We start from the raw sequence: 23,870 nt of genomic DNA, 5'->3' as shown, positions 1-23,870 counted from the left end.
AATTAAGTGAAAGCGTTATTAGTACTAATTCTGGTGTGCCTAGTCATGCCGAGCTTGCTCGGCAAGATGTGCCGAACTAAATCTAATTAAGGCTGATTAATACTGAGGCTAATTAGCGCTAATTAAGCAAAAGATGGCTTGGGATGCAAGCTAATTACAAATTAGGCCAATTGGCCTCGTTGAGCTAATAATCTAATTAAAGTAATTAAACTACTTGATGCTGTGATTGTCAAGCGATTTCTAACCGAGCCCGATCGATACGTAGCCAATACTCGTAATTTACATTGTGATCACGTGAACACTTCGTGCATCAGCGTGTGAATGCCCGTGTGCCTAGTCAAGCCAGGACCAGCCGACCAGCTCTACTTTGGCCCAGGCTTTCGGGACTCAGTGCAAGCAGCGCAAATTTTGTAACTAATTTTTTTTTCTTCCTGAATGCAATTTGTAGTTCACTCATTTTCTACTGCGAGCAGATTCTCTATATTTTTTATACTTCGAAGCATAACTCTGACTTTTGTTGTCAAGTTACGATTTTATCTAGATCTCGGAGACCCCAACATAAATCCAGTTATTTAAAATTAAAGGCACACAGTAAAATTGATCAGCACCAGAAGCATACGGAAAACAAAGACGCTTCGCTAATTTAAACTGCTCAGCAAAAAAAAAATATATGGAAACGACCAACATTTTCCTCCTAAGTTTTTGAGAACAGTAAATTGTAAAAAGACGGTTAAGGCACGCTCTGCAATTTACGTCAGACACCACTGCATTGCAAGGTACCATTCACACTACCTTTCCTAAATCGCTATTGAACTTAAGCGTAATCGGTGGTGCTACGGCCCAGCTTCTTACTGAAGATTAACCTTTCTTTCTTTTCATTTTTTAATGTGATAAGATTTCAAGTTTGTTAACCACCTACTAGTGAATTGCACTAAAACATGATAGGTATTGCTTATTTATTTGGCCCTCCTTGGACAGAATGGTGCTCGCTCTAAGAAATGGCAGCCCTCGGGGCTATGCATTTGTGTTTTGATTGATTGGTCTTATTCATGCAAATATCAGAAAATGTACACAGCTCTATTCTTAGGCGGTGTTATGAAAGATGCTGAGGAGAATGGTAATTATGCTGTTTTGTAGTGCTCTTTCGTAAGGGTATGCGTCTACTTATGTTGTTGTATTTCTATTGCTTTAACACAGAAGAAGAAATAATGCTGTGACGCATACTGAACAAGGGTGCCAATGCAGGCTAGTTGGTATTTCATTGCAGGTTTCATTGCGCCTCTTTCCTGATATTATTAGCGTTTTTACGCGGCGCTACACCCAAACCTGTTACGCATATTTTCTACATTTTAATTATTTTATTGATATCCGAGTGTAGACGCGATGAGCAGCACACGTACCATGTTTATGAAAGTCGCCGACATAATGAAGAGGACTGTGGTAATGAAGAACAGGATGCGAAGCAGCAGACTTCCCGCAAGTCCAGGAATGCACGCGGGATGGATTGCTGTGGTGTGCGCTGAAGTCTCGCCGTCCATACTCTTACAAAGAAAAAAAAAAAGACGGAAACAGTTTTTTTAGCTAAGAGGTCACAAGAAGGAATACGTCGTTATTTATTGATGTCACAGTAGCATTGCTCATGCATACAAATATATATTTTAGACAGGTATGATGACCTACAAAGCACTTCTGTTCTGACCAACAAAACAGTTTCGTTCTGGGTGATCACTCAGTGTAAAACTACACGCCAGAAACACGCCGCGGTGGTCTAGTGGCGATAGTACTTGATTGCTTACTCTAAACGTTCACGGGGTCGAATCCCGGCCGTGGCCGCTGCATATCGATGGATGCAAAATGCTAGAGGCCCGTGTGCTTAGATTTAGGTGCACGTTAAAGAACCCCAGGTGGTCGAAATTTCCGGAGCCCTCCACTACGGCGTCTCACATAATCATATCGTGGTTTTGGGACCTAAAACCCTAACAAATATTATTAAAACTACACGCCAGATCGCGCATTGCGCAGAATTGACGGGGCACGCAGGACAATGTGTTTCTCTCTTTTGTTGCGTCAGTGTTGTGCAGTCCACCATGTAATATGCTGTACCAACACCCTCCGTCCTCAAACCCTAGTAAAAGTGCGTAAAACTGAAAAACAACAACAACAACAACAACTACAAAAAATCACTTGTCGCATTTAGTCTGGATGCGTTTCGTTACCCGATTATTGAAACTTTAGCCTCTCGTGGAGGAGAAAAGACAGATAGAAGCAAGGATAAGGCAGGGAGGTTCTCCAGACGCAGTTTGCTACCCTGCTTTGGGGGAATGGGCGAAACGGGGTAAAGAGATAGAAAGGGAGCGAGAGAGAGAGAGAGAACACTCATCACCAGCACACTTGAAGATGCCCATCAAGTGTAGGAGCAGTCTCAGAGACCTGTCCGCAATATCTACATTAGCAACGCCTTCATTGTTTTCTGCGCCATCGACTTCAATGCCACTTACAGAAAAACAAGCGATGCACCTTAAGAGGAACCTTGTAGCCAATGATTTGTAATGGATAGTCATGCGCGGTAATCTCTTTCCTGTCATTTCACTGCGCATTCTGTTTCTTCTGTGTAACCCTTTCTTTCGAGCATCTGTTGGAGCATTTGGTTGTGTATACGTTAGCCTCTTCGCATGTTTAGTGAAAAAAAAAAGTCAGTTGAAGTCTAGCGCTCTGTCTTGCCCAAAATTATTCTCGTTGGGTTTCTCGTGTTAGTAAATGCGCCACACCAAGTGCATTAGCACCAACTAGCTCAATCTCGTTCGTAAGTTGGCTAAAACGGCCAATGATCAAAGGGCCTTGGCTTATGAACACAGAGCTTCAGATAGGTTCCAGCATGTCATTTAGATCGGACTAACATTTAGTTTCTCAGGTGTTTAAGCAGCTAGAAAAAGCGTTTCATCACAGCTCGTTGTTCACCATTTTTATGAACCACTTCGCACCTTGTTGGCGATCCTTTTTTTATGTGTCTGGCATTTCGTTTTTGCTTAGGCGAATCAACTAACCAAAATAAATAAATGTTTCATTCATTAATCAAATGTAACTGTAGTTTATGTTGCAAGCATTAATGATCTTGAAAGTATAATAATTAAGACACTCCGTCATTTAGGATTATCCTAGCACTCCATTATGGCTAGCATGCACATAAGAAAGCGAAGTACCAGACCCACTTTTAACCCTGTATTCAACAGACTTACATCGGAATTTTCTTCCTAAATATAGCAGATGTGCCCAAATTATATATGTAAAAAAGGGACCATATCTAAGAAAACAATACTTCAATTTCTGACTTCATCAGTAAAACCTGAGCAATTGTGGTAGCGTATGATGCATGGCTAAAGGTTACACGTAGTAACTTGACAGAAAAGTGTGGATGGTTTGTGCTTAAGAGCAGAATTTAAAAGGGAAATGAGCCAGAATGACGAAGTAGTGTTAAAAGTGCTCCTGCCGCAATTTTTTTCACTTCCCGACGGCTTCGCTAGAAAAACATGTTTTCTTATATATCTTAATGATAAGCACAACTTCTGTGATAAAGGAAGAAGGCAGCGCGAAACAACAAGCGCTTCTTTGTCATCACTGCATCGCGCTACCTGCTCGTTATCGTGAAAATCGTACCGAACAGCTTATACATCACTCTTGCTAAATGCTCTGTTGTGTTTGTCTGTATCGCTGGCTGCTCTCGCCATCGACACGAAGAGACGCAAATGTAAATCGCAACTGTAAATGTAAATTATGCCGATGTATGACGGTGCTTGCATTTTTAGTTCCGTGTTGCCACACACGAAAAAGAAAGTGAGAAGATACGAAGTAAAATAAACCGCAGCTAGTGCGCCGCTTAACATTCTCGGGCGCTCGGTATTTTTTTCGTTACGTTGACGACTACGTTGCATTAGTTTGCGGAATAACCTTTACTGCATCTCCGATCCACCTTTTAGTACATTCCGGAGAGCGATGTCTCAGCAGTGCCAAAGCTGTGTTCGGTAATGATTTTCGATTTCGCCATTCCTCGAGGAAGAAAACTAACTTGCAAGCTTGACGCGCTCCCACTCCACAGAGGCTCAACATGCGATAACATCTGTGAACTGTCTACTAAATGTGAAGTCAGCAATGACAAAGTGCAATTACTTGCAAGCAGCAAAAAGAAAGGCTCGTCCAGTGCAATCTATGAGATATTTTGCAACAAGGAAACCGCGCACGCATGGAAGACGTTGTATAAGTGAGATCTTGATGGAAGCTGGGCATTTCAACCCTGCTCTATGCAAGACTTGCCACTTCAGATGAGGCATTTGAATTAATATAAGGAAAATATACGCATGAGCTGTGCTCAAGAACGCAGTAGAACATAAGGTGTGTGTCTGTGCATACAATTTAACAGACTACAGACGAAGAACGTATTGGAATTTTGGAAACATGTTTTTAACGCGTTTGTGCTGAGTTATGTATATGATCGAAGAGAGAAATTGTGGGGCTCCATCATTATTAAGCCAACATACAGTAACAACCAATGAAAACATAGAAAAAGTAGTCGTTTTTTTTGTTAACAAAAATAAAGAAATGCTAAAGAAAGGAAATTATGTACGTCAATAACGATAAAAATATTTCTGGTTTATGTTCAAAGTCTGACAAAAAGAAAAGAAAGAGAAAACTGCACGAAAAATTTGTCGCTGATATGTAATCGCCGGTCCATCAGCTAGCTCGGCCACTGGAACCAGTTGCCAGGACTTCCCTGCAATGGATACTACCGCCACGAGTAGAAAATCCAGTCGCACCGCCTGCGTGCGTTCATGCAAGGGATATTTAAAGCCGTGACTTTTTGCAGCTGTTAACGTTAGTTGGTTTGTTGGTTTATGGGATTTAACGTCCCGGAGCAAGTCAGGCTATGAGAGACGCCGTAGTGGAGAACTCCGAATAATTTCGACCACGCGCAGTGTACACTGCAGGGACCTCCAGCGTGCCGCCTCCATCGAGCTGCGACCGCCGCGGCCGGGACCGAATCCTCGACTTTCGGGTCAGCAGCTGAGCACCGTAACCACTAAGCCGCCGCGACGACTCAACAGCTGTTGACGCAGCGAGTTATTAGCAGCACACAATTACCCCAAAATCGCTCTTAAAAAAAGAACAGAGACATAGAGAGGCGGACAGATCAAGACAGAATGTATAAAATAGTTGCTAGAAAGCCGCATCGATAGGCAATTTGTTTTGGTAAAAAGCGATGTAAAGAATATGAGCAGGTATGCGATGTTGTTCGTAAGTTTCTTCGCTTTCGTAATTTGTTAAGGGAACTGTACGCGATAAAGCGTAGTAAACAGCGCGCTCTCTGAGCGCGCCGCGCACACGAGCCGTGTAGGTCGCCATAATTTATGTAGTCTCTACCACTGTCCGCTATAGTTAGTCCCCAGACAATTTTCGACAAAGTACAGAGGCATTCAAGGCTTCGCCGATGTTGGCGCGCGTGCCATAAAACCTTTCTGAGCTTTAATTTCTTCGCGACGCGAGGACACAAGGCGCAGAGAGAAGCTTCATAAAATTAATCGCTCGGAAAATGGTGATACCAGCCGTACTTGCCGTTTATTTCACTTACGACTGCTGTTACCCGGACATTGTGGGCGAGCTCGGCATTTGCGAAAGAACGCGCCTGCCCATGCATCGTAAAACTTCCAACCGAAATCCTCCCGGCGACCATACACGAATGCGAGCATCGGAGTGGATAACTTTAACAACGCAAGCACGTGGTTGGTTCTGCCATTTTCAATTTTTATGCCTTCCACAGCGGACAATAGTCGAAATGGGAGTTCATATCCTGGCAGTTAAGTACATATTTATCGCCACTGCTCACAGCCTTTGCTGCAGCGGTGGTGCAGCGGACGGTAGGCTTCTTCCGTTTTTTTTTTACTTAATGCCGAAGTTGGAATCGGAAAGGTGTACTTTCATTCATTCATTCATAATTTAAGATGTGTCCGTACAGCGTGCTTGAGAAAATGAAAGAAAAAAAGCGATGATATTGCCACAGATGTAATACTAACGCATTAATTACGACAAAAATTAGGTGAAACACAATATAACGAGTGCTTTTTTCTGTCATACACATGTAGTTAATCACATTTGCGTATAAATTGGAATAACGAGGTTAGAGCCATCTACTGCTAAAAGCAACACCCGTTTTTCGTAAGATTTGAAAGGCAAAATACAAGGTAATCCGGTGGAGAAATGGCGCCGCGAGATACAGCGGCGGCCTGAGTGTTATTTTCTCTAGTGGACTTTCTCCGGCGCTAAGAGGCACGGCCGCGCGATACGCCAACGTATTTGCTTAGCACGGTTTGGGAACGAATATTTCGCTACTGATGCTCTTCCGATGCCTAATGAACGGGCATTCATTGGGTTTGAACTCTGCAATTACAACGCGCCGACATGAGTTTCTAATTTCCGCCGTGTTTCGTCCGTCAGATAGCGACGCGTGTGCCTTCATTTCAGAGGCCACAGCAGGACGAATATGTGGCGTGTGTTGCAAAGAGGCCGCCTTTCAGGCTATGGCGATGTCTGCTGTCAGGGAATGCTGCAAACATGTTCATAGCCGGAAGAATCGCTGAACTCGGCTGATTTCTGCTGGTTCAGCGCGTGCCCCGCACATCGCGTCTCTGTGTTTGCATCTTCTTGCTGGCTGCTACTGTGAATAAGTCCAAATTCGCCAGTTTTGCTATTCATGTGCTATTCAGTGAAACGTGTGTAACTGAAAACAGTTTTGAACAGCCTTTTGAGCGTAGAAGGAAAAAGGTCATTTACCTAATAACCAGCTCACGTCAGACGTTCGCGCGACGGGAGGAGCCGTCTAGACAGTTACATTCTCAGGAAGTGCCAGCCGCGAAATGCGTGTGAAATCGTCTATTCTTTTTGTTTTTTGATGGTTTATCCGTTCTTTTTCCCGTAGTCCTTCTTGTACTAACTTGCGATGTATATTGTATATTATATCGTTTCATTCAACATTGTATCTTGTCGCATTTCAGCTACAGATTAAAGTACAGATCAGACACAACTAAGTGTCGTTTAGCCAACAAATTGTGCACATCGCACCTTGCGAGCGTAATAAGAAATGATGCCTTTACGGCCAACGAAAAGCGACAGAAATGAAAGCAAGGTAATTGCCGCAGTAGGTAAGCAGTAGCGCGCGACCAGAAAATAGCTCGCAGCATGAGAGGCTCTGAAGTGGTTACCTGACACTGGCGCGTGCATGCGGCCAAGGTGAGCACGCCCAGGACAATGGAGGCCGAGGCGAGCACGCACAGGAGCATCAGGTGCCTGGGATGCGGGAGAACCGTAGTGTCGATTAGTGGCCCCGGCCACCCGTCCATTTTCGCGGCACGCGTACATTGTTTCAGGGCAGCGCAATGTTTTCGTTCGCTTCAGCGGAGACCGCGAACCCTGCCTTCATGAAGCGTAGGTCCCCGGATGAAAGCCACTTTTTTCTTCTTTACACGACTTTCCACTCGACAGATTGTATTGCCACAGTCTCGCGAACATCGACAGAAGGGGTGTACATTGTTGCATTAGTATTACACCAACTTCCTGTGAGAGTAAATGAACGAACTTATGTCACTTTTGCCAAACAATTCAATTACTGGTAAATAAATTAATAAATGTTCACGACTCATGGTTATCTTTAAAACGAGGATGCCAGTTTCTTTGCTATCTAGCGGCTCAAAAAAAGTTTTCGGGCCTCCAAGATCATTTTTTTTTTGTTTTTTCCTATTCCTTTTTCGGCGTCTGTTCATCCGCTATCGTCTTTTGATTTCGTGGTTAGTATCGCGCATTGCATATTTTATTTATAGCGCGTAAGCTTTGGTTGTATGCATAGTTCTGTCGAAACGCATGAGCGAGTTTACTAAGGAACGCCGGCATTAATACAGTGCCCGAGCACTACCATTTAATGAGTGTGGCGCTAAATGTGCGACAGTGACATAAGTGGCGCACAATGACTGCGTGGCACCAAAGCAGTCACACCGAACGATACAGTGCACATAAGCTAAAGACAGTGTAGTGCGTTCTATATGCATAGTAAAAAAAAAATTATACACGCACGCACGAGCGCTAAAATTCAGGCTAGGTGCAGCGGCTGTTTACCTTTTTTAAATTCATGAAACAGGTACACTGACAACATAATTGCGAACGAAGTTGAGTTTTTTCGTTCTTCTTTCCCGCACCATTACCTTGGATATTTTACATTCGCTACAATTTACGCCAAGAGTGTAGAACTTCGTTTGAACGACATACGTGCTCTTGCAAAGTTCTAACTATAAGCACAAGAAAATGGTCAAAAGTGCAGGTTGAAGGCATGAAGGGGTTTCAAGCCGTATTTCTTCTGAAATTGCAAAAAAAAAAAGAAGTACGGCGTAAGCACAAATGCGTTAAAAATCGAAATTTGAGCAACGGAGTAACAGCGCGAACGCACACCCACAAGAGAGACGACACGGACACAAAAGCGCTTGTGTATCCGTGTCGTCTCTCTTGTGGGTGTGCGTTCGCGCTGTTACTCCCTTGCTCTGCAATACACCAATTCGCCCAAAAGGGAGTACTGATGAATCGAATGTTGTTCCGTTCTAATGGTTATGGATAAGCTTAGTCCAAAGCTTTATGCGCTTAGCTTCAATACAGCAATTATCGAAAGGATACTGCTTAGCACACCGATACTACTTTTTTTGTGCCTCTTACACTGCATTAATCTGCATTAGTAATGTATCCAATTGCGTCATTGCTTCACGAAACTGTAAACTAGTGCGTTATATCTTCTTTGTGACCACTGTTACAGCAAGATACCGTCGAAAAGCCGGCACTAGACAAATAAGATTTTCCGGCAAGCGCTCTCAGCCGCCCTTCGTAGCAAATGTGCAAACAATGAGTGCGCCTATGGGATTCGACGCGCCCGTGTTCTTTCCGACAGCGAGGAAAAAATAAAAGTAGAACAAAAATCTGACAACTAACTTTCCCGGAGCGAAGTGGGTCTGAGTGGAGGAACTCTCCTCGCCAATTAGTGAATAAATGACTTAAGTGTTCTCTCTCGCTCTTATTCATGGTCCATAAACGAAAGTCAAGTTTTGCCGTTTCTCTTTTTTTTTACTTTCCGCTTCCGCATTTGCGAAATCTTGTCCATTATCGGCCATGCAAAAGAACTGCGCGAGCAAGCCTTAATGCGCAAGGCTTGTGGATGAAGGTGTGCTGCGGAATGAGGGAAGAACTCGCAGTTCTATTAAGCGAGTTATCTAAAGAGGCATGTCCTCGTGGCAATGAAAATCTGTTTCTCCTTCGTTTAAGAACATCAGAAACACGTTTGGAGCACGTGAAGGAGAGGAAAAGACGTCTCTGTGCTGGTTGCAGGTGCTCCATTATTACCCAAATAAAGGAAGACAACTGAGTTACCCTTTGTTTAGTGACCTCGAATGTTCAGGACTGGCAGTCTGCTCCAATTATTTTTTGACACGCTGTCCTTTGCTGTGGCTCTTTGTGTGCACTGTTGTCAAAACTAAGAGCTTAACAATCGCACTCCAAGAATAAATATGTAGCTTTTCATATATAAAAGATGCCGCGACAAACTTGTATTTCTTTTGTTTGTCTTCATACGATTCCACAATTACTTGATGTTCTGAAGAAAGCTAAAGCAGGGGGCCAAGGTCTGCAGACATTGAAATCTGCGATCTATGGCTTCATTTAGTATCTCATAGTAAAGATAAAAAGTAGTACCTGTTAGTTTTGTACATAGACGCTTTTTATTTTAATGGCAGTTCTTCGTGAACGTATCGTTGTACTTTAAATCTAAGCTTTGCAAGAACGCACGCTTATTACTCTTGGCGCAAATTTGCTCCAGAACCAGGGGGGCAATCGGAGATCTCTTCGTTCCGCTTGTTCGTTCTCCTGGGGAAGAACAAGCGCGCTGATTGGCTGAAGCGGGAGATTCCACTCAAGGCCGGGGGGTGTCGCCATTTCTTTTTTTTTTGCTTGATCTTTTCTTTTTTGGTGACGTCATATCGCGTCATAACGACTAGGGTGATCGGAGATCTCTGTTCTGCGCCGTTCGTTCTGCACCCATTCTGGCGGCGCACGCGATTAGCCGAAGCCGGAAAAACCACGTCTCTGAGGGGCGTAGCCATTTTTCTTTTTGCTTGATCTTTTATTTTTTGGTGACGTCATACCGCGTCATAACGAGCATGTCGTCTGCTACAAACGAGCGGATCGCGAGGCCGTTCGCACGCATTCTCTCGAGCAAACAAACGGCTTCGCACGGCATGATGCGGCGGTTGCGGCTGCCGCAACAGCTGATTTTCAGAAAATGGCGCTTGCGACGTGTGCTTCTTTTGCGGTTGGAGGTGCGAGATGCGTTTGAAGCCATGAGCGAGTGCGGCGTCGCTTTCAGTTCTCGAAACGAACAGTGCGAACGAAATGAACGGGCCTGCCACTGGGCTGTGGTCTTACGCGCAGGGACTTCTTAGTTCAAAAGCGCTACCAGCTCTTGCCAGGTGTCGTCCCGGTCCTCACTCGTGAACGACGGCCCCAGCGGGCGCGACGGCGTAGCCATCTGTGGGTGCTATTTTATAAAAGCCAGCAGAAACTCCCTTTGACGATCCGACACCCGGGAGCCAAACCAGACATTCCGGTGGGACGACATTTTGAAAAACTGCGCCAACCGCTACTTTTCTTTTTTTTTTCGCGCGCGCCTTAACATAGCAAGCACGTTAGAAAAACTAACACCAATAAATATCAGCACTCAAAGCTATTGCTGTTTCAGAAAAAGCTTGAGCTTGAAAAGAAAAACAATATCTTTTCGTATAACAACTGTATTTATTAGAAGGCGAGAAACACTTCGTTTTGAAATATTCGGTCCCTTTGCCGAGGACAAACGATGCGCGTCTACTTCCGGAAAGCTCGCCGCTCACCGCTTGACGATTGGCTGTCCTCTTCCTCTCGGCGGAAGAGAGCTGCGGACCGCCCACTTTTGTGACGTAACACCACCAGAACGAACGCGGAACGAACAGAGATCTCCGACCCCCCCCCCCCCCCCAGCTTGCTCGCTCCTGTAAAGCGTGCTTTGTCTGTAAGGTACAGCAGTTGTGAAAGAAAGCAGTACTTCGCCAGAAAATTGGTAGGAGGCGAAAGTGCGCTGACGAGACCAAGTTAAAACAGTGTTTCAGCGCAGACACGATCACACAAGGTCAAGCGGGCAGATGGCTAGGTGAAAGTTAGAATAAAAAGCAGGAAAAATGCAGAGAACGCTTGAGGTAAAAGAGGAAGCGCACGCCAAGATATATACAGATATCCTCGTTAATGACAAAGAAAGAAAGAAAGAAAGAAAGAAAGAAAGAAAGAAAGAAAGAAAGAAAGAAAGAAAGAAAGAAAGAAAGGAAGGAAGGAAGAAAGAAAGAAAGAAAGAAAGAAAGAAAGAAAGAAAGAAAGAAAGAAGTTTCGGCTAGTATTTTTGAACGACTCGGTAGAATACCCGCCAGTGAGAGCGTTGCTGTTTGACAATCGCACTAGGAAAACTAACAAAATGAAATAACGTGGGAGGTCTTCTGCGTGCTATAGTGATATAAAGTGACAAATGTCTACGTCCAAACAGGATAAGTCGTAACGAACAAGGCTGTGCACTCATGCGCGCGTGGCTCCCAAAAAATGTTTGTAAATAATCGTAGCCTTACACTTGGAGCGTGAGAAGCTGTACGATGACAATGGTGGTGAATAGCAGCGCCGAGCCGACGACGCACTGTGGGAATTGGGGGTCCGGTTGGTTCTGAAACTGGGACTCCAAGTTTGTATCTTCGAAGCGCAGCAGCACAGGATTCAGGCCATCAGGAGAGCAGCGCCTGCGGTTCGCCACTCGGTTTATAAGGCGAGTAAAAAGAAACATGTGGGCTACCTAAAGAACTGTCGCCGAATTCACAGATCTTTCCACTAGTAAGCACACTTTGCCATAGGACAGTCGGCATCGTTAATGATAGTGCAACGTCAAGATTGGCAGAAATTTTCTTATACGAATAATTCTAGAGTAAGACGTTTTTCGTGAACATGAGCTATGGGGCCGAATTTACGGAACTTTTACGTTCTTAGGATCTGTCCTGCTTAACGATATAATAATTGCTGGGGCTTTACGTCCCAAAACAACGAGATGATTATGAGAGACGTCGTAGTAGGGGGCTGTGGAAATTTCGACTACCTGGGGTTCTTTAGCGTGCACCTAAATCTAAGTACACGGGCCTCTAGCATTTCGCTTCCATCGCAATGCGGCCACCGCGGCTGGGATTCGATCCCACGACCTTCGGGTCAGCAGTCGAGTGTCCTGCTTAACGATTGGCTGTTCATTAGGTCTATGACGAAACAGTGACATAATACACAGGAGTACTGCCTTGGAGTCGGAGAAGATTGACCATGCCTGTGAAGGTTCTAGAATTACGAACACTAGTGCAGCACGAAAGGCGGTGAGTTGTGCAGCCGTCGATGATGCGAAATGCGATGTCTTCAATTTTATGGTGACGGATTCGCTGACATAAGGCTTCTGCAAAACCACGTAATATAGAAAAAACATGACATAACGTATCAGCGCACACCGGGCCATTGCGATATCTAAGAAAACGACCGTGCAGACGAGGCCGCCCAATGTGCTTACAATGATCTCCAATGTGTAGCTATACCGTTATCCAGAACTGACGCAGCTACAAGGTTTCTTTCACTGACACGTGAACTTACATTTGCAGAGTGGAACTCGACGGAATCTACGTACGCTCGTCTCCACAACTTGGATACGAATCTATAGCTTCGTCTTTCGTCAGGAATATCTCGAGCTGAGGAGACAGTTCTGTGCCACTTGTGAACTCGCGTCACGTTCACAAATATCGACTCCTTTCGGATCGGAACGGCTAACAAACCTGCGTGCGATAATTGTAGCTGCGAGGAAACGATTGTCCATTTTCTCTGTGAGTGTCCTCGCCTCAGTGTACCGAAAGCAGAACTTTCAAACGCGTTAGATAGACTTGACAAGCGCCCTTTGTCGCAGAAAAAGCTCCTGGGACACCGGCCGATGCCGTCCTCAGCACAGATTGCTTCGAAAGCGCTGACGCGCTTCTTATGAGCAATGGCCTTGGATACAGAATTTAAGTGTCGTACTCTCCCTTACCTTTTTCTTTCTTTTTTCTGTTCCCTTCCCTTTCTTTTTTTGTAACATCTCTTTTATTTGTCTTTCATTCCTCTTACCCCCATTTTCAACACAATGTAGCCAGCCGGTCTGACAATTGGCCAGCCTTCCTGCCTTTCCTACTATTTTTGCCTTCCTGCTTAACGATTGGCTGAAACATAGCGTAAGAGCTTTTTGTAAATAAGGGACATGGGGCCGGAGTCATAAGGATTTGTGTTCTCCAGTGGCTTCACTAATGGTATGTCTAACATTAGGGTTGGCTGAAAATTTCTCTTTCGAAAAATTCTAGCGTAAGCACTATTGCTTCAGTAACGTATCTGTTCGTTGTTACTCTTCACATCTAGGCCTTGTGATATGTGTACTCTCATTATGCAGTGCCAGTGTAATGTAAACGTTTGCTCAATGTTAGCTAAAGCACCCCATTAGTATTAAAGTGCTCTTGGCAACCTAAATTTGGAATATAAACTATGCAGACTTATCTTTTACGAATCCGTATCTACATTAGAGTATAGGGCGAATTAATGAAAACGTTACGCCGGTTTGAATTGTCTGAGATGAAAGATGAAAGAGTACTGCTGATGAGATGAAAGGGCCAGAGGCAGACGTAACTCGTACATCGGTCAGGAGCGGAAAGTAATGCGCATACAAATGATGTGTTCCCCTTTTATTGAACAACCGTGTATGTACAGTCGCGAGCAAAGGTTTGAGGACCAATTGGTGCTTCAAAAAATTATTTCTTTGCAGCCCGAGTATGGTGGTTGAAATCGAATGGTCCATCTTCTCTGTGAGTTTGGGGTACGCATGTTATACTGATGCAATGCACTGAAGCAACTCCACGTTGTTGAGCTGTGCTAGTAGAACTTTTGATTTTTTGCTGGTAGCATCATCCCGAAACTTTCGCTCGTGACTGTACGAAAATTCGGCAGGTGTTACACTCTTGTAACACACGAAGGCGGAAGCCTGGCCGCACTCATGTAGGACAAATGAGCCGCAACGAGCATGTACAGTCGAGCTTAATGACTTGCAACATGGGCGCGCGTAGCCTGACGAGTTCTAGGATAACCCACGGCTTTCACTAGCCCTTACTTCTACGACTAAGCGTGGTTCTCTCACTCGGAGATTATGCCAAGTAAGAAAATATCATTTAGTTGTGATAATGAGGGCAAGTTCAGGCCATGCGCGACACTTGAACTCCTGAGGCCCCGCGCTGTCATGTTGCAAGTCATATTGAGGGCGCGACTATACATATGTTTGGCATTAGATTGACCCTTTGAACGCCTCATGCGAGCACTTCAGTTTTTGTGTGCCTCCATCGCTCACATATGCTTGGCCACATCTCCATGGACCATTTGGGGATACTTGCCCATATTGTTCAAATGAAGCGTCAGCGGCTACGATCAAACACCTCTTATGGACATTCCCTGGCCTGAACCAGATACGACGGCCCTACCTGAAAACCGTGGGCCTTCAACCCACGAGACCACCGGACTATGATTCGTGGCTCTATGGGCCCAACCATAGAGTACTGCTGATGTAACATCACGGAAACCGGCATAGATTTATATATTTATTTGCGCATGCCATTGGGCAAACATCTGAATAATAAAACAATTACTTCTTCAAAGGTATGCAGACTTTAGCGAAGTACTCACTACGCGTCTCTCAGGCAATACGCGAACCTACGCAGCTACACACATTTTTAATGCTGTGGCTGCCGATGACTATGAACGATGTAACGAGCCCTTTGTAATGAGTGGAAGGCTTTCCATCACTCAGTCGTTAGGCAACTCATATGGTGTGGCACCTGGTGCGATTCTAGGCTTCTGCACCGCAATATTGCGTCCGCTAACGTGACTCCTTGCCCGACAGTACGCCTGTATAGGGTATTTTTGCCAAAGCAATTTTAAGCACTAGCGTGGCTCTGTGGTAGAACACTTGACTGCCAAGCAGAATGCCTGGCCCGAACCTTGTTCTTTGCTCGGAGCAGCACCGAGGGTTTTTTTTTTTTGGCCCAGCCTGGCTCTCGCTGGCCTTTGCACAAGATCACCGCCAATACAGACATATAAGACTTTTGCCTTAATATGTGCTGTGCTTGCTGCACTAAATTACGAAGTGGATGATACAAACGAAGCTTACCTGAAGTTCCATGGAACTCCTGAATCGGGAAGGAGGTTTGCCTCAATTAAAGCCAGGCTCTGTAAACAAAAGATTGTGGCACGTGGGTTTAGGCGCCATAATAGCGATAGTCACGAAATATAAACAAAATAAGTAAATAAACACACACACATTATATATATATATATATATATATATATATATATATATATATATATATATATATATATATATATATATATATATATATATATATGCAGCACTGATTAGCGACAAGTAAGGTTCACATCAAAATAAACACTCCTGGTCACAGCTTGCGGCCCCTTAATACGAGCTTTGATATTGAGTCACTAGGGCTTGCAGTTCAAGTCTCTGTGTTTAAAAAATCTGATGTCTTATTACTTATGTGCACACAAAACTAAAGCACTTGCCCCGAAATAACATTTGCAGACGTGCTGATTCACCGTTCGTATTTCCTTATGGCTTTTCTGCAAGTATTTTTTAGCGCAAGGAAGCCTACTTACTTTCTGTTAATGCGGAACGCTTCACCGTGACACGTTTAATATTCTGAGCCTGCAGAGCACCAGTAATAACAACCTCATATGCTTCCATGCTTTCTTGCGAGCAATATTGGACGACGTGAAACGCTTCAAGAAACCTAATTTGCAGATGTCAGTGAAGCATACCAAGTGGGTGCCACATTTTTTTTTTTTTTACAGGAGCATAGAAGTTCGGGTGTCTTCTAAGGTGTGCCTTATCACCAAGAAGTGAGAAAAAAAAGACACTCATTTCACGATGGTTTGCTCTTGTGAGTACTTCAACGACGACAGAGCTGACACTGTGTCAAGGGTGCAGCTCTTGTGCTGTGTTTACGGAATGCGAATTACACGCATACACACACAAAAGCCATTATTTGACTGTGTGATGAAAAACGCAGATAGGCAGAATGCACACCGTATACGGCGGTGCTGAACAACGCATGCACTCGTCGCGTGAGATGTTCACACAAGCATAAACAGAAGTAAGAGGCGCATTTGATAAGAAGTAGACGCACAAAAAATAGATTCGGCGTGGAAGTCTGTTGGGCTGCGAGAACCCCAGCTGCCTAAAGATTTCGCTTGCACTGATGGCATCTGACAGGCAAGCATAATAAGAACGCGAGGCTCTCGTTGTTCGGTGCCAAGCCTCTCGGGCTAGTTGCATCACTCAGCAAACATCTGCGCTCGAAGGACGCAGTCACCATCGCTTCGTGAAGGAAACAAAATATACATATATATAAAGAAATAAAGAAAAGCGCGATTTGATTTGACGGGACACGCTCACTTCGCGCTTTCAGCTGCTCTGTTTCTTTGTTCGGAAATTGGTTTACTCGGCGAAATTGGGAGATGTGAGGGGCCGTTATTGCAAATAGAGCCGTCAGCTAAACACGCGCAAAAAAGCAATAAAATTGCTGCTCCTGCTGAAAGGCGCCCGATATCTACGCGTACTCGAGTCTAGAGAGTAGACAACTCATTTAGGTCGCGTGCAGAGTATTGAAGTTATGTTTATGAATGACGTTTAATAAAGGAAAGTTGTGCAATCTGACAGAAAAAAAAAAACAGAACCATTATTTCTTTCTAACGCAGCGTGAAGTGCGCAGTGAAGAGAAGAGAACGTCGCCCTGTGTCGCACCGTCGGTGCCTTCCGCAGTGCTTGAACGACGGCAAAGAAAATAAGAGAAGTGTCGAGCGTTGCTTGCACGTGGCGTAAGTCTGCGGATTTTAAGTATTTTTTTTTCTTTTACGCGTGGTCTCATATTACGGCGGACATGATGAAAACAGAGATGTGACGCGTTTGTTTGCCTTTTAATGAACTTGGCTGCAGCCAAAGGTTAAATATGTGAATCAGCTCCTTTATTATGTTTTTTTACACTACGTTACATTGGGAACAGTAATATTGCCTTCTCCACCTTGTTTGGCGAGTTGTCAATGCATTGAGTCCGGCGTTTGTACAGTTTATCCTCAAACGACAGAGGTAAAAAGACAGAGAAAAAGAGAGGTCATGAGGGCGAGGCTGAGCCCGGTTGGCTGCCGCGCACATCGCAAGAGCAAAAGGGGTTGAAAGTCGAGGAAGAAAGGCAAAGTTCGCAGTTTACGCAGACGCACGTACACGATAATCTTTACGAAAGCTCCAGTATTGCGACGCATTTCAATTATACTTTAGGTTGCCTTACTGCAACCTAAACTAAGCTCGATGGCGAATAACTCGTTTTCTAGAATTATGTGTCTTTCTACCGATTTCTCGTGGAAGTACTATCCGCTTGTTCGAGTAATAAAACTCGAGTATTACAACTGTCCTATTTAACGCGAGTAAATAAAAAAATAACTGCATGCTTTATAGGAAAGGAAAAAAAAAAAAACAGATTCGCACTATTGGTGCCAAGCATGAAGGAAGTGCGGAGCTGGACGGCCTTCTTTGTTTCTCGTTCTTTCTTCCTCTCTCTTCTCTCACTTTCCTCCGTGTCTTTCTTGTGTGTGTTTATTTCCATTCCTTTCTCTGTCTCACTGTATCTATCGCTTGCTTCCTCTTTCTTTCTATCTATTTCACTCTCCGTCTATTTCTTTCTTTGATTCTGTCTGTCCGCTTCCCTCTTTCTTTCTCCTTCTGCCTTTCTTTCGCATTCTTTCCACGCTACGCTTTACTCTCTCCCCTCCCCGTTTCTCTTCTCCTCACCCCCACTTCCATTTCCAACCCCCTTGCTATACTATACTACGCAAGGCTGTGCTACGCTCTGCTAGCGCGCCTCGATAGCCGAGTGGTCACGACGCTCGCCTTCTGATCGCTGGTACGCGGGTTCGAATCCCGCCTCGCCAAGAATTTATGTTTGTCTTTCTTTCTATCTCTTTCTTTATTTCGTTCTCTCTCTTCTTTTCTCTCTCTGTACTCGTTCTCTCGCCCACCATAGTTATTGCATCCAACGCCGGACAAATCGGCGCACGTGTTCTATGAGCGAAGATGGAAAGAACGCTTGTCGTTTCATGATGATGATCATTTCTGTTCGCGCGTCACGGAGCAATGCCCGGGTTCAACAGCTGCGCTGTTAAAAGAAAAAAAAAGCGCACGTTTGTGCATCCCAACGGGGCTGTACAATATATTACGCGCAATGCTCGTTGTACTCAACATTCGATAACATTGCTAGTACGATCCAAAATAAGATGCATTTCGATCATTGTTCCTCTTAACTGCCGTCTTGACCCATAAATGATGTAATCGATCTCTTATATTCACGCTATTATTGCCCTTCGTCATCTGCTCATGGTGATAAATTAATAATATTAGGCGAAAATAACTCTTAGACATTACGGTTCATATTCGCGTAGGCTACGTAGTACGGCTCATTGTCCTATAGCACATTTTATAATGGAAGTCCTTTGTCATTTTTGACTTTTTGGTATGTTAAGAAAATTTGTGACTTGATTTGGGTGGTTTTAGAGTGGAGGAGCTCATAGAAAACAGGTAAACTGTTCAGCATAACTCGTGAATAAAGAAAAAAAAGTCACAGTTTCGCCGCAAGGGCGAAGCAATGAATGCGATAGCAAGGAACTAATGCTATACGAAGTGAGGCTCGCCAATGGATACTCTCAGTTTGAACAGCGCTTCTGTTGCAAAGGGGGCCGAAGCAGCGAAGGAAACTAGCGTGCTTCAAGTGTGGAGCTGTGACACTTGATAGTTCGCGCTCATCTTCTGTTTGTTCGTTTGGCGGCGTCCCTGAGCTCGAGTGACATTCGTACGCGCTGTAACATGAGCGCGGACATCGCGGTGAAAGCGTGAAACATTCCTCTACCCCTCGCCACGAGAAAACCGCGCGAGCAGACAGCGGAAGGGCAAGCTTCTCCCATGCGCAAATATAAGAAGAAGCGAGCGAGCTCGCCGACGACTTTTAAATGCGCCCGTCGGGCTCCTAGCGCCACCTCGCTGGTAATGAAGAAACGCTTATTATCGCCTCCTGTCTCTGAGTCCGTCCAGCGCTAAATGGTGTGTATATAACGCTCGCCGTTAGCTACGTGGAGGATCTGCGTTTCGTGGCGTAGTGGATAGCGCCGCTCGCTGCGGAACAAAAGGTCCCTGGTTCGATTCCGCGCTTCGGAAGCATTTTTCTGAGTTACTTTTCTTTGGGGCCTTTATATATATATACATACGTATACATATACGGTGCATGACGACGGCGACGGCAAAATCCAGCCGAGACTGTCCATATAATTGCTATCGCAATAAAAGAAAGTTGCAGAGGATCCCTAAACATATTATGATGACACAAGAACACGAAAGCGTTTGCTTTGGCTAGGTTGTTGTTACGGAGGGGTGCTGCAAAATGGCTCTGCCAAGTTGCGTTGAAGGCCAACTGGTACAGCGGACAAGGGCGCGCTCAATTTGTAGATGGTACGTCGGTGTCCATGTGTTGCACGCTTATGCGGCACGCCGACTATTCTTATTCGCCTTCCTTTTACCCTTCGAGTCGGGACTTCCCCCTCTTGGTGCGGGTATTACTTTCTGCAACGCCGCATCGGCTGCAGATGGTTGCTGCGGTTTTTGGTGCCGGAGTTAGTTCCGGTGGAAGAGGCCACGTGTTTGCCGGGCACAGCTCTTGCGGTACGCGCTTTCGCCAACCATACAAAGAAACGCTTTCGCGTAAAAAAAAAAAAAAATGGTTTGGTGGCTAGTGGGACACTTCTAGCTCGAACAACAAGACGTAGGTGCAGCTCCAACAGTCGGGTGCTGGCACGTAGCGCAATTGCCCATACGTGGACAGTGGGTGCTGAAAAAAAAAAGAAAACGCGTGGTGTGAGTCATGCACGCGATTCAATCAGATACCAACGTAGGATATTTGTGCACCTCTAGTTGGCAATAGTAAATAAGCGTTATTTACTGTTGAACACCACTCGTCGATGACGTAAGATGATATAATTAATGTTATTGAGGAAAACGAACTAGAAGAAAGAAGGTGAGAGGAACGCGAAGAAAAGTCTGAAAAGCAAACGTCTAAATTATCGAGTATAACCTCTCGATTACTGTATAAACTGCGATGGCAATTACTTCTTTGGTGAATGAACTTCACACACCGAGTACTTATGAAATAAATGTAATTCAAGAAATGTGTGCTTCTTGGAGTAATCCGGCTCAAGAAATAGAATTAAGCTCTCTGCTTCAAGGGAATGCTGACTATTTTTATTATGACAAAAATGGAACACCCGATATAACATAAGCGCATAGCCATGTTTTTACGTTCCGGGGTTCCTAAGGTTGATAACGGTAACAGTATTTGATGTTCAGAAGCTTGCTTGACTTCTTTATTAACTCAGCATTGTAACACTTAGATTACAATTTAATATTTATGTGTCTCCTCTGAAATGATCACATCGCAACGCGTGCTGATTTACGATCCAGCCATGCTTTTTAACGCTTAGTGGCCAAGGTGGCACAGACTCTAGATTTCTTATGCACATAAGCTACTGACCAGGCTAAATGCGTTCACCGTTTCCTTTACATCTTCGTAAGACACTAAATGTCTTTAGACTATTATTCCTTTTTTTTCTTTTTTTCGTGCGAACATTTCTTGCTCTAGGCATACCTCGCCTTGCCACATGATACAATTTGTGCTATCAGTGTGTACTTTATGCAAGCCATAACTTTTTCATTGCTAACAAATCGGTAGTAAAGCAAAATAAAAAGTTTGTGCGAGGAATAAAAGACAGAAGCTTTATTTCGCACTACCTTAGCCTTCGAACACGTGGTATGTTCTACTTCGGACGCGTTGTAACGCTCGCGAGGTGCTTAGTCTATCTTTGTTAGAAAACGCCCACTCTAGCAAGAGCGTACAGTGTCCGTCTAGTTGCTCTGCGTAATGAAAGGGGTTTCACTTGTGGGGAACGCACGTCTTACGTAGTGCGCCAGGTATGTGGGCGGTTTCCTTGCTGCACTCTATGCACGTTTTCCGCGTATTACTAAAGAAATGTCGTTATTTTTAGTCTGGAACACAACGGCGGATGATAGATGAGTTCACGAATAAACTTAGCGATGAGCTAATTGTTTTACCTTGCAAGGAAACCAAAGAAAAGGAACGGTCTTTATAATAAAGGCAGCTCCCTCCCACAAGTTGGCGCCGACAAAGAGTGATACAGTGATCCGCATGGCGACTGAGTTTCTTCTTTAAACCGAGCTGGTCTGCGAGAGGCGACCGAAGGGAATTGCGCAAACCAAGCGGGAAATTCCCAGGCAAGACAGACGCTTGTCAAGCTTAGCCGACCGAACAAACGAGACCGGTAAGAAAGAGCTCGGCTTCCGCTGGCTGCCTCCGCGCCGTAGACACATGGCAAAAAAAGATGACGAAATACACCCCGCTGGGGTGCGCTGTGGTGAGGATGAAAGAAGGCGCGGAGAAGCTACGAATGCCGTCCGAGCTGCGCGGCCGAGTTTTTTTCGCGAAAGCTGCTCACGCGTCGTATTTCCCGCGAGAGGCGGAAATGAGGAACCTCTTGATTCTGGGGCGGACATTCTCTCGGCGGCGTTCTTCCCGCCCTCCTTGCAGACGGACCGTGTCTCCGCGATTTCCTTCGCGCCTGTCCCCAGGTCCCCGCAGAGGGCACGTGCAGATACAGCGGCTCTCGCGCCGGCAGGGCTCCAAAGGCGAGACGAGGCGACGGAAATTGCGGACGTGAGCTGCGGCCGATGCCCCTCGAGACCAAACGGCTCGGTGGCACAACACCTGGCTGAAGGAAACTCAGGAGGAGGGAAAGGCCGCGCCACTGTAACCTGGTCGCCACTCTATATCGTCCAGTGTTTGAGTGCCAACGATCCTGGGACACTATGTCAATTACTGCCTGCCCATTGGGAAGCATCGAACTTCAGAATAAGAAAAGGACTAAAATAATATACTTCCCCAGAATAAACGTTGAATACTATTTCATTAATAAAGTGCTGGTACTAAACCAATGAGTGCCGATTATGCGTAGCTCTGGAAGAAATACTTTACGCACACGGCCTTTTAAACATAGCTTTTAATGGATCGTGTTAGGTAGGTATACGATTTAGTGAAGATGTGACTGGAGAGGATGGAAGCAGTGCGTCTACAGGTACTGCATTACTCTTCTATGAAATATGTCACAATGGGTCGCGGGATCGAATCCCGGCCGCGGCGGCTGCATTTTCGATGGAGGCGAAAATGATTGAGGCCCGTGTGCTTAGCTTTAGGTGCACGTTAAAGAACCCCAGGTGGTCGAAATTTCCGGAGCCCTCCACTACGGCGTCTCTCATAATCAAATCGTGGTTTTGGGACGTTAAACCCCAGATATTATATATTAATATGTCACAATGGCCTTAATATAAACAATGATAACAAAAAGGACACTTTAGCACGTGCAAACAGTAATACATACAAGAGGGGGAAAAAGAAAAAGAGAGAGGGAACGTAAAAGCGAATGCGAGTTACTGAACGAAATCGCCCTAATAGTATTTCTAGTACATGTCCGTACTTATCAACAAGCTTTTCACTTCTCCGAAAGCTGTTCTTTGAAGGCCAGGTATGAAAGGGCCATCGTTAAAGTATTGTCTCAAACGAAAGTGGACAATCGCCTAGATCCCTAAGACTGTAGTGCAACTGTTATACGGGGCAGTCAGACAAGACATGGCCTGTACGTTTGTCCGCAACTTCACGCTGTATATTACACATAAAGCCATGAAACTACGATGCCACAAAATCTATCGGAAGTGTTGGCGCTGAAATAACGTATTTTACATTTCCAAGTCAACAGTTCGGTTAGTACGAATCAGTGGTTCCCGTTTTTCTTCGTCTTTTTTTTTTTTTAAACCGCGTTGCTAGAAGTATTGCCGTGATCGACCGCACGAAACTCCGCGAGCAGATAGTCCAGTTGCGGAGGCGGATGATGAAGATAACTTTATTTTCCGCCAGATAAGGAGGCCCCCACTCCCCGTCCCCGGCACACAGGCCTAGGCGACGGGGGCCGGCACCTACGCGATTAGAAGCAGGCAATGAGGTCTTGACTCTTCGCGGCTTCTTCCGCCAGGCGGATGGCCTGCGGAGGCGGATCCTGGCCATGATGTCACCTGCAAAGCACGCGCCACGCCCAGCGAGAAGCGAGCAGAGCCGGAGAAGCGGCGCTTAGCCATGACGTCACTGCGGTATGCCTGCGAGGTGCGCGCTATGCTCGGGAAGGAGCTACTCCGAGCAGGTGCTCTGCCCAGTCAGGTGACGGGGAGCGCCGCGCGTATATAAGCGTGCGCCGAGGTGGCGCCCAGAGATTTTGCGTTCTACCGATATGAATAGACCAAAGAAACAGTAGCCGTGTGTCATCCGCGCAAAACTCGGCGGGTATGCGCCACAGAAAGCGGGTATGTGCCAAGCATCTACTAGCGTAGCATAGCCCTTCATAGTACAGTAGTGGTGCTAGTTGTGCAGTCTACTTGCTGTATTCTAAATGGAGAAAGGGATTTCTTGTGCGGCCACTCGAAGTAGGCTAGCAGTATCGGTCCTTGATAAGGGTATTGTCTCGAG

The 23,870-nt window shown here is 45.2% G+C and overlaps 1 protein-coding gene across 1 annotated transcript in view; it reads right to left on the bottom strand.

The window, feature by feature from the left end:
• LOC119372661 (adenylate cyclase type 2) overlaps positions 1 to 23,870 on the bottom strand; it is a 597,485-nt gene that overhangs the window by 17,411 nt on the left and 556,204 nt on the right. Inside the window, exons 11-14 of the mRNA XM_037643118.2 lie at positions 15,344 to 15,402; positions 11,718 to 11,882; positions 7,248 to 7,332; positions 1,401 to 1,541 (exon numbers count right to left, since the gene is read on the bottom strand). Of these exons, the coding sequence (XP_037499046.1) occupies positions 1,401 to 1,541; positions 7,248 to 7,332; positions 11,718 to 11,882; positions 15,344 to 15,402 (450 nt within the window). The remainder of the gene's footprint in view (positions 1 to 1,400; positions 1,542 to 7,247; positions 7,333 to 11,717; positions 11,883 to 15,343; positions 15,403 to 23,870) is intronic.

This window comes from Rhipicephalus sanguineus, chromosome 1 (genome assembly GCF_013339695.2).
Source record: "Rhipicephalus sanguineus isolate Rsan-2018 chromosome 1, BIME_Rsan_1.4, whole genome shotgun sequence".
In the NCBI taxonomy this organism is placed as follows: Eukaryota; Metazoa; Arthropoda; class Arachnida; order Ixodida; family Ixodidae; genus Rhipicephalus; species Rhipicephalus sanguineus.
The sequence above is the reverse complement of the archived record's forward strand: the minus strand, read 5'-3'. Positions and strand labels throughout refer to the sequence as shown.